This window comes from Nesoenas mayeri, assembly GCF_963082525.1.
Source record: "Nesoenas mayeri genome assembly, chromosome: 6".
NCBI classification, from domain to species: domain Eukaryota; kingdom Metazoa; phylum Chordata; class Aves; order Columbiformes; family Columbidae; genus Nesoenas; species Nesoenas mayeri.
The window spans coordinates 26,820,569-26,834,714 of record NC_137545.1 but is presented as its reverse complement, the minus strand read 5'-3'; the positions used below and the strand labels follow the sequence as shown (position 1 = coordinate 26,834,714).

General features: G+C 37.7%; 1 protein-coding gene across 2 annotated transcripts in view; it reads right to left on the bottom strand.

The window, feature by feature from the left end:
* The window catches only part of RBMS1 (RNA binding motif single stranded interacting protein 1), a 96,884-nt gene that overhangs the window by 31,183 nt on the left and 51,555 nt on the right, over nucleotides 1-14,146 (bottom strand). For both annotated transcript variants that reach the window (XM_080346747.1, XM_080346746.1), the window contains exons 3-4: nucleotides 9,439-9,497; nucleotides 6,460-6,551 (exon numbers count right to left, since the gene is read on the bottom strand). In XM_080346747.1, coding sequence (XP_080202873.1) covers nucleotides 6,460-6,551; nucleotides 9,439-9,497 — 151 coding nt within the window. The remainder of the gene's footprint in view (nucleotides 1-6,459; nucleotides 6,552-9,438; nucleotides 9,498-14,146) is intronic.

The following is a 14,146-nucleotide window of genomic DNA, read 5'->3' as shown; positions in this document are numbered from 1 at the left end:
CAATTGGCCTGTGTCTCACTGAAATATGTCTGTTTTAGCCACAGTTTTAATACTGTCTGACCACAGACTGCAAACAAGACAATTCAGTGGAAAAATCACTACCATAATCTTCACTTATTCTCCAGAATTGCATAAACACTATATACGATTAATAAAAAAAAAAATTTAATTCATTTTTACAGGCACATTTGTATTATAAAGAGGAATAAGAACTGTATGAAAAAGAATTTTTAACTGCAATAAGCTGTGTATTCAAGGGAAGGGGTTGTTAGCCATCTTATTTAATGCAAATGCCATTCCTGAAATGATGGTCATTTAGCCCCCAGGCAAGCAAAATTTGGCTTCCCTTCTATTTATTTTATAATGGCTTTAAAGAACTTTTATGAATAAAAGGAGGAAAATCATTATATTTACTTAAAATAGTCCATTACAGTAGGACTTAATAGTACGGGCTACAGAAAATACTACAAACTAGGTAAAAATAAAACTTTTCTTACAAAACAGTTGCTAAAAACTGCTGGAGAAATCTGCTTGAGTTAGCTCCTGCTTGCCTGTCATCTGTTCTTTGGCATTCAGAAGCCCAGATGCAGAATAAAAAAAATTGCAATATGCCTACCTTCTCTCGTTAGATTAGTGCACTAGCTACCATGGTAACCTAAACTTATTTTCTTACTTTGCTCTGCAGGAATGAAAACTGATTTAATTCTCCAGAAGGCTGCTGCAGTGAAGACAAGTACAGAAAGCAATACATTATTAAAAGTCATAAAAGTTATCTGCTTCTCATTTTTTGCTAATTTAAAACCATGTTCTTCATCAGCGACGTAAGACTGCCTTTAATGTATTGCATTAAATAGATGTGAAAAAGCCTTGATTTCTTTACAGAGATGAGGACAAGTGACTAAGCAGCCTTTCCCTCCCCAAAACCCCACACCTGCTGTGCGGTTCACACTTTATATAGGGTGACAGTTCATCTTTTCCAAATACCCTTGGAAAAAAGTCACCTAAAATAACTTTAGGATATTAAAAAAAATGTTCCCGCACTAAAACTGATTGGAAAGAAAGATAAAGCTACCAGCTTATGGGGAGTGCTTCACAGTTCTGCCTTTGTAACCATTAGTTAAAAATACAAAGATTCCAAATTCAGGTAATCTCTGGGTTCTGGAGGATTGATGTGAACTTGGACATTGGGCTAATAGTTATCACAAACTAAAAACCACCCCTATGTAATGAGTTTCAGAGAGTTTGGTCTGTTGCTTTGAAGGCCAACAAACTTCTCCAGAAAATGGAAATCGTACCTTAAGAATGGTGGAAGACTTAGTAAATGATGATACAACATACTTTGCATTGTTATCACAGGCATCCTTCTGACACAATTTGAATAAGAAACAGTTCTAGAGCTGGCCCTAATTTTTTGCACAAACCTAAAATAGCTGAAAATATTTAGTAAGTTGTTAACATGAGAGTTAATACAATACAAGCTGAAGCATAGTTAATTGTGTCAGTGGAAGTGGAGATTTTAAGAAGGAGGAAATTATAACATAATGACTCTGAAGCCCTAAATCACAAAAATGTGCAAATGGGGGGAAATTTCTGAATAGATAGACAATGAGTCTTCCCCCAAAAATGCACATTCATATATGGAACAGCATTTCTTGGCTCAAATTAACGAGTTTCATTGCCCATAGAAATCTTCCATGTTCATGAATTACTTTAGGAGTTCTATTATAGATGGCATATATTTACTAAAGGTAAGTTTGGGCTTCCATAGGAAAAAAAAAATGAAAACACAAACTGGAAAAGAATGAATATCACTTGTTCAAGTTACGATCTTGAAAATCTTAGAGTTGTACTTATGGAAGAACTAAAAATCTTATTAATAGGAGAGAGAATAAAGGAGATATGAAGGAAGGCAAGTCTTCAATAACATAGAGTCTGGAGGACCAGGCTCATTGGATTATGGTTGGACTTGATCTTGAGGATCCCTGCAAACCTAAACGATTCTGTTCTATGACTGAGTCTGTAACAATTGTGTTGGACTCGAATGGTTAAATCATTTTAAAGGGAGGGCACTAGACTAATTTTAAGGACAGGGCTGACATACAATTGTGAGAACTCTGGAATGTATGTTAATCCTGCTTGTGACGCCCAAAGTATATTACAAGCTCTTGGCAAAAAGTGGTAACTCCATACATAGAACCATTTCAGTAGATATATTTTCTCAAGAACTTTTTAACCTACCTAGACAAGATGGCTCCATAAATGTCACTGCCACCCCAGGAAGGAAGTTGGTAAGCACTTGATGAACTCTAAGCTGCCACAGCCAGGCTGGTGTTACAGCTGGTTGTGTATCTCTACCTTGTTATCAATAGAGATATTCTTTAGCTGACTTTATCTGGGCTGCAAACACAATCATTCTCCTCCTGGCTTAATTTTGCTAGATAGAAAGATGAGAACAACTGTGTTTTTTATTAACCATTCTTATTCAGTAGTTCTTTTTTACCCTCTGTATTTACACATTAGTTTATATCCAGAAGAATACGAACCAAATTCACCTTTCCACTTGAAAGTGACACTTTTCCAATCATTTGAAACACAGTTACTTTAAGAACTACAGTTGAACTGAGCTGAATACCATTTGATGAGACAGAATTCTGGCTGACACTGACTCAAATACCTTAAGTTCAAGGTCAAAATCTTACGAAGATTTAGGTCACTCATATCTCTATAGCATTTAGACCTCATCATCTCTAAAACGTCCCTTACAGATTCTCAGGTTTTTAAATATACATTGAAAATGCCAATATACAATAGATTTTCTGTGTACCTTTCTTCCTATACAAGGTCATTTGCTATCTGAACAGCTATTTCACTGATTTTACATGTGAGGTGCAAGGAAGAGAAGAGAGACATTTCTCAGAAAGCTCACTCTGACAGTGACCGTAACAACTTTTCTAACAAAGAAAATGGGCAGAGCTTTTCAATATTACTACTAATCTTATCTAAGAATGCACAGCTCTGCAAAATCAGAGCTTCTGAACTTGTTGGTTTATTATCGAAGCACTCCTCTAAGAGCAAGGACAATAAACTGATTACAGCAGGGAAATTTAAGAAATTAAAATGAATGAAAATAAAAACTAGACAGCCAGTTACTAACCAGCTTAGAAATAACAGTACTCTTGCAGAACATATATCTGTACTTTATCTCTAAGAGATAAGCTACTGGTTTTGTGCCAGGTCCTGAAAGAAGTCAGCCATCACTACAGCTCACATCACCTCCTGATCACTTTCCACAGCCACTTGTACCCACTGAAAAAGATGACTGCCCAGGCTGAACACTGGCAATGCTCAGTGTCCGGAGAGGAGACGGGCAATAACCCATCACCCTCATTTCAAATTACCATCCAAAAGCTACTCCTATCCCCTGGCAATGCAGTATCATCTCATGTGGGCTCCTAGCAGCATTATCTGACCAACAAGAATTGTTGGAGGCATTTCTGTTACAGCAGTGACTGGAAGATAATGTTAACCAGCACAGAACAAACCCCTTCCCAAGCTGCTGCGCCTTTGTCAAGTGTTCCCAATTCAGATCTCAGAGAGAGCAGAATAACTAAAGACATAATGTTTCTTGAGCTGTGGTCTGACACTGGGTTTCTTCACTGACACTATAACATGACATTTCTCAAATCATGGTCAGTTCTCCAGAAACAGTGAACCCCCTGGAACAGATTTGGCAGGATGTGGTGTGAAGCCCTGTCTCAGGCCCCAGGCCCTCCCGGTCTGCTCAACAACAGCCAAAACACAGAGGGCAAGACTGTATTTTTCTGGAGTCAGGTCAACTTGGAAGCAGACCACTGAGTACAGCATGATCTAACCCCATGGATAGGAAAAGCTCGCAAAAACAAATATTTGAAGTTATCTATATAAAACTAACAAAGGTTTTAACGTGTATAATCTGAACCACTTCTACTAAACTAGGATTTGTAGATGATCTTGCTCATGCGAGTAATTTTTAAGTCACTGACATACAGCTGCAGCAGGACACTGAGAAAAGGGGTTTATGGCAGCCGGAGTCAGAACAAAGCTTCAGCAATAACATCTCCTCCTTTGGCTGCTGCGGGTCAGGGGCCACCACTGCATCTGGGCGGAGGGTGAGAAAACTGAGGATCTGTGCTGTGGGTGAGACCCAGGACACAGCCCAGTAACAATGCCTTCCCACAGACAAATAGTGCCAACGGGTATTTATTTCTCTTTGAAACTGAAGAAGCCATAGTGGTCAGTGAGGAAATCCATTGGCCAGACAGCTGAGAAATTGTCCTCCAGATCTTTCCCCTGCGACATTCAGGCTAAAGCCCAAACAGTTTCACTACAAAAAGACCATTTCAGATGGTAATGTGCAAAAGGATAAAATATAAATTAAAACTATAAAGGATAAAATTTAAATAAAAATACACAAACACACAAATACACAAACTTTGATAGTGTCTTGCCTGTGAAGGGTTTGATTTGCTAAACTTGCCAAAACAACTATAAGTGACCAATTCCCAACTTGGACCATCCAAATAGAAGTAGGATTTTCAGACCAAAAGAAAGCAGCACTGCCCAGGAAACAACGACAAAAAATCCAATGGCACAAAACAGCCAAATCAAAGCACTCAAACTCCTAGTCACTTGTGACTATTTGTTGTGGTACTGTTCATTGGGTTAGTTCTGGGGTTGGGTTTTTTAATAATTCAAACCCTCTTTCCATGTTAAGAGGTAGAACAAGTTTCACTGGAATGCAAATTTTATAGTTACAGATTTCCCACAGGTCACCAAGTTTGACACAATGTCAGATAAATCAATCAAAACTGTCATGTACTATGGTGCACGTTTTCTCATTAATGCCAGCAGAAAGAAATACTCTCAATATTGAAACTGCCAGAGGAAATGAGTCAGAAAAATATACTATTGGAAAAACTAAGAAACTATTCATTAGATAAATACAGTGAATTATTAGAGCTTCTCTGTCTATTCAAGAAGACAATTAAGCCAGACATTGAAATTCATTAGCAAAATGAATTTACATAACTTAACGGTCTCTTTTCTGCCCTCCTACCCTGATATCAAATCCATAAGATGGCAGACAGGGACTAAAAAAATCTGGTATATATTTTAAAGTGATTACCTAAAAACTAAAGATTAGTTAGGAGTTCTTTTTTAAGCAAACATAAAACCTTATTAAAAAAAAAAGGTGTTTTCCAGTAAGCATGTATGTTTGTGTCAGAGCTGTAACGAAACATGCATTAAGTATGAAACATATGGTTTCCATTTTGTTGCCCTGGAATCCATCCAAAGACATTTTATGTTGTTAGCTTAACTGTTCTGCTCAGCTGAGAAGCTGTGGAAAATATCTCATCTGAAAAAAATCTGTACCTAATGGATAACTAGAAAAGATTTGCTAGATGTGTGGCAGACTATTCAAAAAAGCCTCTGAGATCACTATTTTATTACTGGATCTTTTTTTAAATTAGATATAATTTTCAAACTAAAAAAAAAAATGCTGTAAGGGGTACCACAAATGATATGAACACATTATGTTGGTAATATTTTCTTATTTAATAAATTAGTAGTGGTGTTTATGGCACTCTGTTGGAACCAGGCCATCTGACCTAACAAGAACACATGACAAAAATCATTACTAATGTATCATCTCCCTGATTTCATAGATTTCAGAAACTTATGCTGAAAGACCACTCATCTGAAGATCACTTTTGGCTAATAACCTGGTTCAGAGGCAGAGATCAGTAAAAATGAGAGAAAAAAGAAGAAAGATCATGCTTCTTTATTTTTAATAATACTTGGGTTTGCCCTGATGCAGAAATAGGTTGTCAAAGAGTTGGCTAAGAATTTCAAGATATCTATCATGAATGCCCAGGTTTAAGTTTTACCTACATTAACAGAAAATATACTAGAAAAGCTGAAGAAAAATTCACAAGGTTAAATTTTGCCATGCTATGCTTAAAAATTCATCCCCAAATTGCAAGGCTGCTAACCTTAGTAACAGCAATTAGACAAGGTACAAAACCATTCATACCTTTGTGACATAAAGTATTTCAACTATTGATTTGTTCCAGGAAATAACATGTTGCATTTAAACCATTTAGTGTGCTGTAGATCTTACAATTTATTGCTTTTGAGGAAGCCAATGGAAAATAGTATAATGAATAAATTGATAAATCCAAGTCTCTAGTTTGCCGGCTTTACCATACTACATTTCTTTATTTCATTAGTTGAAATGATTTGGGATGCAGCAGTTGAAAGCCTCTGTTTTGTAATCATAGTATATCATGTGAGGCATGATGACTGTGCTCTCTGTAAAGGGCCTGCAACTTGAAAATTCACATTGCTGATGCTCTGCTAACGTACAAGCTTTTCATCTTCACATCACACTGCAAGAATTAGCCAGTTATTTTAACTCACCTTTGCCATCTGTGCTTGGACTCCACTAGCCTTTAAAGCAGAAACTGCCTTCTGAGCAGCTGCTGGGCTGTCAAAGTCAACAAAACCGTAACCTGAAATAGAAACCGTATTTAATTAATGAGACAGCAACCAGCTTATAATCAAACAGTTCATATGCTACTAGCACGGTTATTTAATACAATTTTCTTGTTGGTGAAGAGAGAAAAACTGAACCCCCAAGTTCTATATGTAGTGCCAAAAAAACAATAAACCAATCTACCAAAGTCCTTCAGGCCTGAACTGGTAAGGACCTACACTAGCAGAACAAATCCATGTCCACTCATTATCAGGATTTTGTCCAAATTACTAACAAGTAGTATGGTGGCTTGCTTTTTGTTATCAGATATGTACCTTCCAAGAGTAAATGTGACATCATCATTTTATTTATCATAGAGATCACTGAGTAAAGCATAATCTTAATTTTTCCAAACTAAATTCTTAGACCAGTTTGAATAAATAACCAATAAGCCTATAAGTTACACATCATTTACTCAAAACAGAGAGAGGAATTTACTTTAAAAGACATATACCTACTGCTTCATAACCCAATTTTTGGTGAATTCATTGTATGTATATAAAAGTTAAATTTAAAAAGTGAGCAAAAACTCAGCTCAATGAAAGCAAGGGAGTTTCTCCCATTATTGTTACTGAAACCAGAATGTAAAAAAATTATACTGGAAGCATTTTCTATGCCACATAATGCAAACTTTAAATGTTAAAGTAAATGTAAAGTTAATTGCAACAATTTCCATGTATTTGCAGTAACTTATTCTTATTCTGAACACTAATGTACAGGTCATGGATTCCAGGACATCTGAGCAGTGATATATCTTGGCCTTCACAGACACTGATGTTACAGGCTGGGATTTTTAATGCAACCTGGGAGATGGATGCTTGGGTCTCACCAAAAGGTGGTCACAGTTTGGAAGCTACTTGTCCTAGATGTTATTGCAAACCTTATTCTGTATTTTTCAACCCCCTTCCTTCTAACCAGTGAACAGCCTCAAATATTAAAGAAATCCCTCTCCAACGTATAAGTTAGGTTAATAGAAAACAAAGAAAAAACTCAACAACTACAAAAAACTTAACAAAAACTAAAAAAAAAAAACCAAACAACCTAAAAAAAAAGCTCTAGAGGAATAGAAAATAGAATTAATTCTTCAGAAGGTAACAGTATTCTCTTATGTCTATAATGAGGATAAAATGTTTGTGTAAAGAAATAACTGAATCAGCTTTGAAGTTCTTAACTCAGGAAAAACAACTCATGTAGCTTTGTACATCAGCACAAGCTTATTTTATATGGCAAAAAGCTGAAGAAACGAGGATGCTGTTCTGTGTAACGTGGTGGTGTGGACTGTTAAATCTTGACACGAAACAGAATTCACTCACATCAAGTTTTGTGCTGCCAAGGCAAAACTAGCTTTCCAAACCCCAAACAAGCTTTCCAAACCCATGACAGCCCAGGTTATCGCCACCACCACACTGCAGGGTGCAATACAGACCAAGTTACACACTGACACCAAGCACAACACCAAAGCCGGCTTTGCCATCTTCTAGATAATACACACAAAGTCAATTATTTGTTGCTCCAGTTAGTTTAAATCTGGGAAGAGCTGTCAATATTTTGGTTCAATTCCAGTTAGATATCTTCATTCTGCCTACTTATGTTGCTACTGTAATTTCAACGACATGCAGTGAGCTTCCCTGCAGCCTTAACTTGCTGTATATTGTTACAACAGACAGTTAGCTACTGCTTTTCACCAACAAGATTTAAAATCAATATTGGAAAAGTCAGCTTAAATATTTTACAAGATTAATGTGAGAATTTCTGTATCACTGACAGAGCTACTGAAATCTTCAGGAACTGGGAGAATGGACAGAATAAATCAGTTAAGTGCTATCACAAATGTATTAGTGAATTAAAATAATTGAAAAGGGCGTATGATCCTTCCTAGTCACAATACACACAGATGTCATCTGTATACAAAAGCTGGGGGAAAAAAAAAAAAAACAAACTAGAAATTTCTGTTTCCAAACTGTCCACACCCCTTTAATTGCTTAAGATGGGGAGTCAAGAAGCTGCCCCTGCACTGCTTCCAACTTCTGCATAAAAACTGCATCTTGATTAACGAGGAACTCTCCTCTCCTGCCTCTGCCTATCAGCTTTACGCTCATTCATGAGCTTTGTGCTTATTAACACTGCTAAATCAGCTGACTTAATTCTTCGCTTTGCTTAGAAATTATCCTCTTAATTGTAAAAAAGAAAGTCTGAAATCTGATATTTCAGTGCCTACTACCACAGCTTCTCTCACCCTGCATGTTGCTGGGTATGAGCTCACTCTAATTGCACAGAGTGATGAAAATCAGTGAACTGATGCATCCAGCTTATCTAGAGGACTTCTAGTATTTTTTTCCAGTTGCAATTACCTGGGTGAAAATGAACCTTCTCTTTGCTCCCAATACATTCAATTGCATATAACAAAACACAATTAGAGTACTGGAACATGTAATTAAGTGCTGCTTTAAACTACTCTAATCAATGGAGCTGATTTCCACAACATATAATTTTTTCAGATGCTTAGTAGAGTTGAATGGTCTTCTGTACACTTCCCTAGTTTCTCCAGGCAAAAGGGGAAAAGCTGCTTTTAACTCCATTTTTGTTTCTAAAACAGAGGCGAACTGCCAGCCAGCACTGTGCGTATCAGCTCCGCTCCAGCGTGGCTGCATCACTGACACAGGCTGTCTGCCAGCTCTGCTGGAAGCAAACGTATTGAATACACTGGCCGTGGGCAAGAATAAGACTAGGTTAGGAATAAGAATGGGAAAAACCAAACCAAACCAAATAAAACACTTGAATGTACATAAAATTCAACATTAGTGTATTTTAGAGAATCAACTGGGACTTGCAGGTTAATGTAATATAAAGGCTAACATACATACCTTTGCATTTGTTTGTTGTCTTATCCAAAATAGCCTTTGTGGATACAATTTTCCCATACCTAAAATGTATTATACATATGTAAGAAAAATGAGAAAAAACATCCTATGTACAACAGATACCAAATTCACATTATTCTATATCCTATTACCCTTCACTTTTAACAAAATGGAATAATACAGACTGTATAATTGTATAATGAAAATTCATGTAGATAGAAGTGACAAAAAGACCATCAATTTCAAGCATGAACTTGTTCCATTCAGTGTTCTCAGTGCCACAGCATAATCACAAAACAAGCCAGAGAAAAAGTGCTTTACCAAAAGGAATACAACACAGTTAATATCCTGGTACATGTAAGAAACCACGTTTTAGACATAAGCTCGGAGTTTTTCAGTATATATACCAAACAAAGCAGAGAAACTGCGTTGTCAGTGTTAGCCTTGCTAGCTAATGTGGTATAGGAGGGGGGAAGTGAAAACTTAGATCTCTCTTCTCCCCTCCTCACTGAAAAAGATCAGAAATGCTCTTCTGGAACGTGACAAGTGCAAGTAATATTTACAAAAGCTGATCAGCAAAGGTGGTAAACAATTTTCTGTATTTCTAAACAGGAAGTTGAAATGTAAACAATTTCAACCAAAACAAAAACATTTCTCAGGAAAGTTTCAACTTTTTTAAAACAAAACTAAACAAAACAAACAAACAAAACCAGATTCATTGCCTGTTCCTCAGCTTCTCAGTAACCGGGCAGTCCAGGTGCCAATCTGCCACACAGTTCACAGGTGAGCATCCAGAGATGCAAGGCCAATTAAGCTTGGGAAACTGGGGGACAGTAATCCCAGCTACAAGAACGATTGCTGTTTCTGAAGTGCTCTGCAAAGTTTATCAGTATTACTTTTTTGAACAAATCTAGAGTAGAATTTGTCACTGCTGGTGAAAACTTGAAATTTTCCTTGTAAGTCAAATCCCAGTTTCCATTTAAAAAAGCAACTCCCTCGGCCTGAATCAGCAGTGGAATGAAAAAAGGAGCACAGGTTTCCCAAATTCCTTAGCACAACCTCCTCTGTTTCCTTGTGAGCCGCAGCTGATACAGTGTGCAAGTATACAACAGAAAAACCATACAACACGAGATTGTTTTCACACGATAATCTAACTTATTACATTAACAGGTATACCTAAGCACTGTGTGCTAAGAGGTTCGTTATCAGTGTACAAGAACACAAAATGAACTGAAAATTATGATAAATGTTATTAGAATAAGAAAGTGGAATTTGAGGAAAAAAGAAGCTTTGCCAGTTCAACAGCTAAATATAACTTCAACAGAGTACCATTTCAAAATAATATTATTTCAAAAGATAACTAACTCCATTTCTGAAGTGGCTATATTAGTCTTAAAAGTTCTTCAAAATATATGAGAAGTCTAATAAATAAAGTTAAGCTTAGTTAATTAAGATTACTCAAATAACTCTTCACTTGCAAAGTGACAGTTATTAAACGACGAAACCTATTTACAAAGTACTTTCCCCCTACAGAACATTAAATTACATGTTTCAGTGTAGTTATCACTCTTTGTGACCAGCTGCAAGCACCTGCTGTTTATTCAATGAGTTACTGTATAGCTTCAAATAGTTGCAAAGGGGTAAACCTGTGACAGTAGGTGTTAGCTTCCTTATTGTATCTGAAATGGTGAGCACCTACACTGATACAAAATAGAACTATCCATCTATAGCCTGAGAATGTACATGTATCAATGAAAATCAGTGCATGCCTAAACACATTCTGCTAGAAGCTGTAATAAGCAACACAAATTGTGCCTAAAAGTTGAAGCAGGTACTTCCTTATTAGTACCACTTATTTTCCAGATATGTCATTCCATTTAGAAAGCTCTATACCTCCTGAGTCAAAACTTCTGAAACTTTCTCCAGCATTTTTCAGAGTGCAGAGTAAATGTATATGTTACAAACAAGAAAGGCAAGCAAATCAGGGACACTGCCATTCAAGATCCACTAAATTCCTGTCTCCCGAGCCACTTGCATGCAGCATTATATTTGACAGTCAGAATTCTCCATACCCTACCAGCTTCTCTAAGCTTCTTAAAGTGAAGAGCTACACAACCTTTTGTGGGAAAAAAAATACCTGAAATACTATCTCATCCCTGCTACTGTTTCAGTTCTTGGAAGTGTAGAAAGTGAGAAACTACAGCACTGGGTGTCTGTGTGAACACAGTAACTGCAGCTCTCAGCCAGTCTGGTCATGGAGGAGGGTCAGGGGCTGGCTGTGGACTGAGCCGCCCCACAGATGCTGACACACGCCAGCCCATAAACATATGTCTGCATGTCAGTTCCTTACAACCACTTCATGGACTGTCTTCCAACGTGCCAGAGCACTAGTGATTGAGTCCACTGTCCTAGGTAGCACAGCTCCTGCAAAGAACCAGCTGCCTTGGAAGACTGCCAAGAAGTTTCATCAGTGTGAGCCTGGGAACGATTCAGAGAACCAGTATAACAATAGCAGCTATCGCCAGGATTTCTCCTACAGTTTTCCCTGTGAACACCCCTCCCAAGTGCTATAGCTCTCCACTCACGCCATGAAGCACAGAAATGCAGTTTACCCCACTGCAGCCCGGGCAGAGGGATACATCCCGTCCTTGCTCCCACCCTGTGGTCTGATATCAGAGGAAATTACTCCTTGCAGTTCCTCATAAGTGCTTCCTTCAAATGATGACTGTCACAAAATCTACTTCCTTCCTCCTGAATTCTGCAGTCCTAAAACTGCTTTGTCGTGGTTTAACCCAAGCTAGCAACACAACCACAATAGTCACTCACTCACCCTCCTCCACACCGCCAAGTAAGGGAGAGAATAGAAAAGGGAGGAAGAAACTTAGATTGAGACACAGTTTAATAAAACAACAAAATACTAATACACTACTAGTAAATATATATATATAACAGAAATAGAACATAAAATAAAAGATACTCAATGCAATTCCTCACAAACTCCATCCACACGGAGCAGCCAGTCCCAGGAAACAGCACCTGGTCACAACAGTCAATCCCAGTGAGAGAAAAGAGGAAAAGCAGAAAGGCCCAGAGTTTTTTGCAAAACAGCAGGATGGCAAAAAGCTAAACCAACGGAAGTCCTGATCAGAACTGCCCCGACTCTGACAAAAAGAGCGAAGAAAGCCAAGAAGCCAGAGAGAACGAGAGAGATAGCAGAAGATCCCAACTCTCCTTAAATATGAAGCATAACACTAATGGGATGGAACACTCTTATTGATCAGTCTGAATGTCAGTCAAGCTCTGCCCCATCCATGTCCCCCTTCCTCAATGCCTCACACCTGTGGGCAGAACGCTCAGAGTGTCCTTGGCTCTCAGACCAGAGCAATTAAAAATATTAACTCTGTCCCGTGGTGTTATCTCTTGTTCTCAAACTAAGTCCAAATAATGACCATGCTAGCTATGAAAAAGAAAGGTTTCTAGCTGCATGAATAAAATTAACTCATTTTCAGTCAAACCAGCACATGCTGTTAACATGGGCTCGTGCATTCGTTAGTTGCAACTGCAATTGATACCCACCAGACATCAATGAGCTATAAAACACACCAAACTTACGGTGCAAACTAATATGTACTCCCGCTTACAAAAAAGAATGTAGCAAGCAAGAGAAAGTGTATATTCCAAAGTTGTCTATGATGTTAGGTCTTGCCTGGAGATCATAATTCCTCCCAAAGCTCACACACATCAAGCTGTCTTAGGCACCCTGCTGAGGCTCTTCTGCTCCAACACCTTCCTGCACACTTCTCAAGACTTGCTACCTAAGGCAGAGAACATCTCTCAGGGTTGGTAGCATCACTTCTACAATGACTAGTAAGTGCTCATTCCCCCTCCTCTAAAGCAACTTTAAAAAATACACTTTCTTTTAAATTAACAGTGCTAATCTTGAGAAATAACTGCTAATCCGGCTTGTGACAAGCAACTGGGTATTCCTTAGCAAGTAGGTTATTTTTTCTCCCCAAAATAACATCAAATGAATGTTCAGCAGCACTAAAGAGGGGTTTTTTTTATTTGTGGGATTTTTGTTTGGTTTGGGTTTTTTTGGTTTTTGATTGTGTTGTGGTTTTGTTTGGTTTTTTTGGAGGTTTGTTGTTTTTTTTTTTTTGAGTGCTACTAACACATTCTTTTTTAAGTCTGAATTGTCTTTGGAGCTGGAAAGATGTTTTCAGCTTTGCATCTCTTTTCTATACAGCACTTATACCAAAGTCAACGAATGTATTAAGGAAGAGAGGGATTGGGTAAGAGACAGGTAAATAATTGCCAGCGTGCTTTGGTTATGGGATTAAAAGGAGTATGTTCAGTAACAGTCTGTGTACCAGTGTACAAGCTATCATTATAGTATAGAACACCAATGCAAATGTATATTAGGATAAGAGATAAAAAAGAAACTTGTTCAAAAGCCAAATGAGGAAGATTGCTGCTTAATAGGGTAATGCTTACAGCTGCCCACTACATACTCTTTATGCAGAAACTAAAGGGTTACCCCACCATCTCAGCTGCCCCAAGATCTACTGCCAGGCAACACGAATGTCAAAACACAGCACCATACCTTTGTCTAATTAGATACTTTTGAAGTGGAAGGCTTGAAGCACAGCATGAACATACACTTTTTAAAAATCACATTGTTCAGCAATATGGTCAAACCCAGTACAAATAA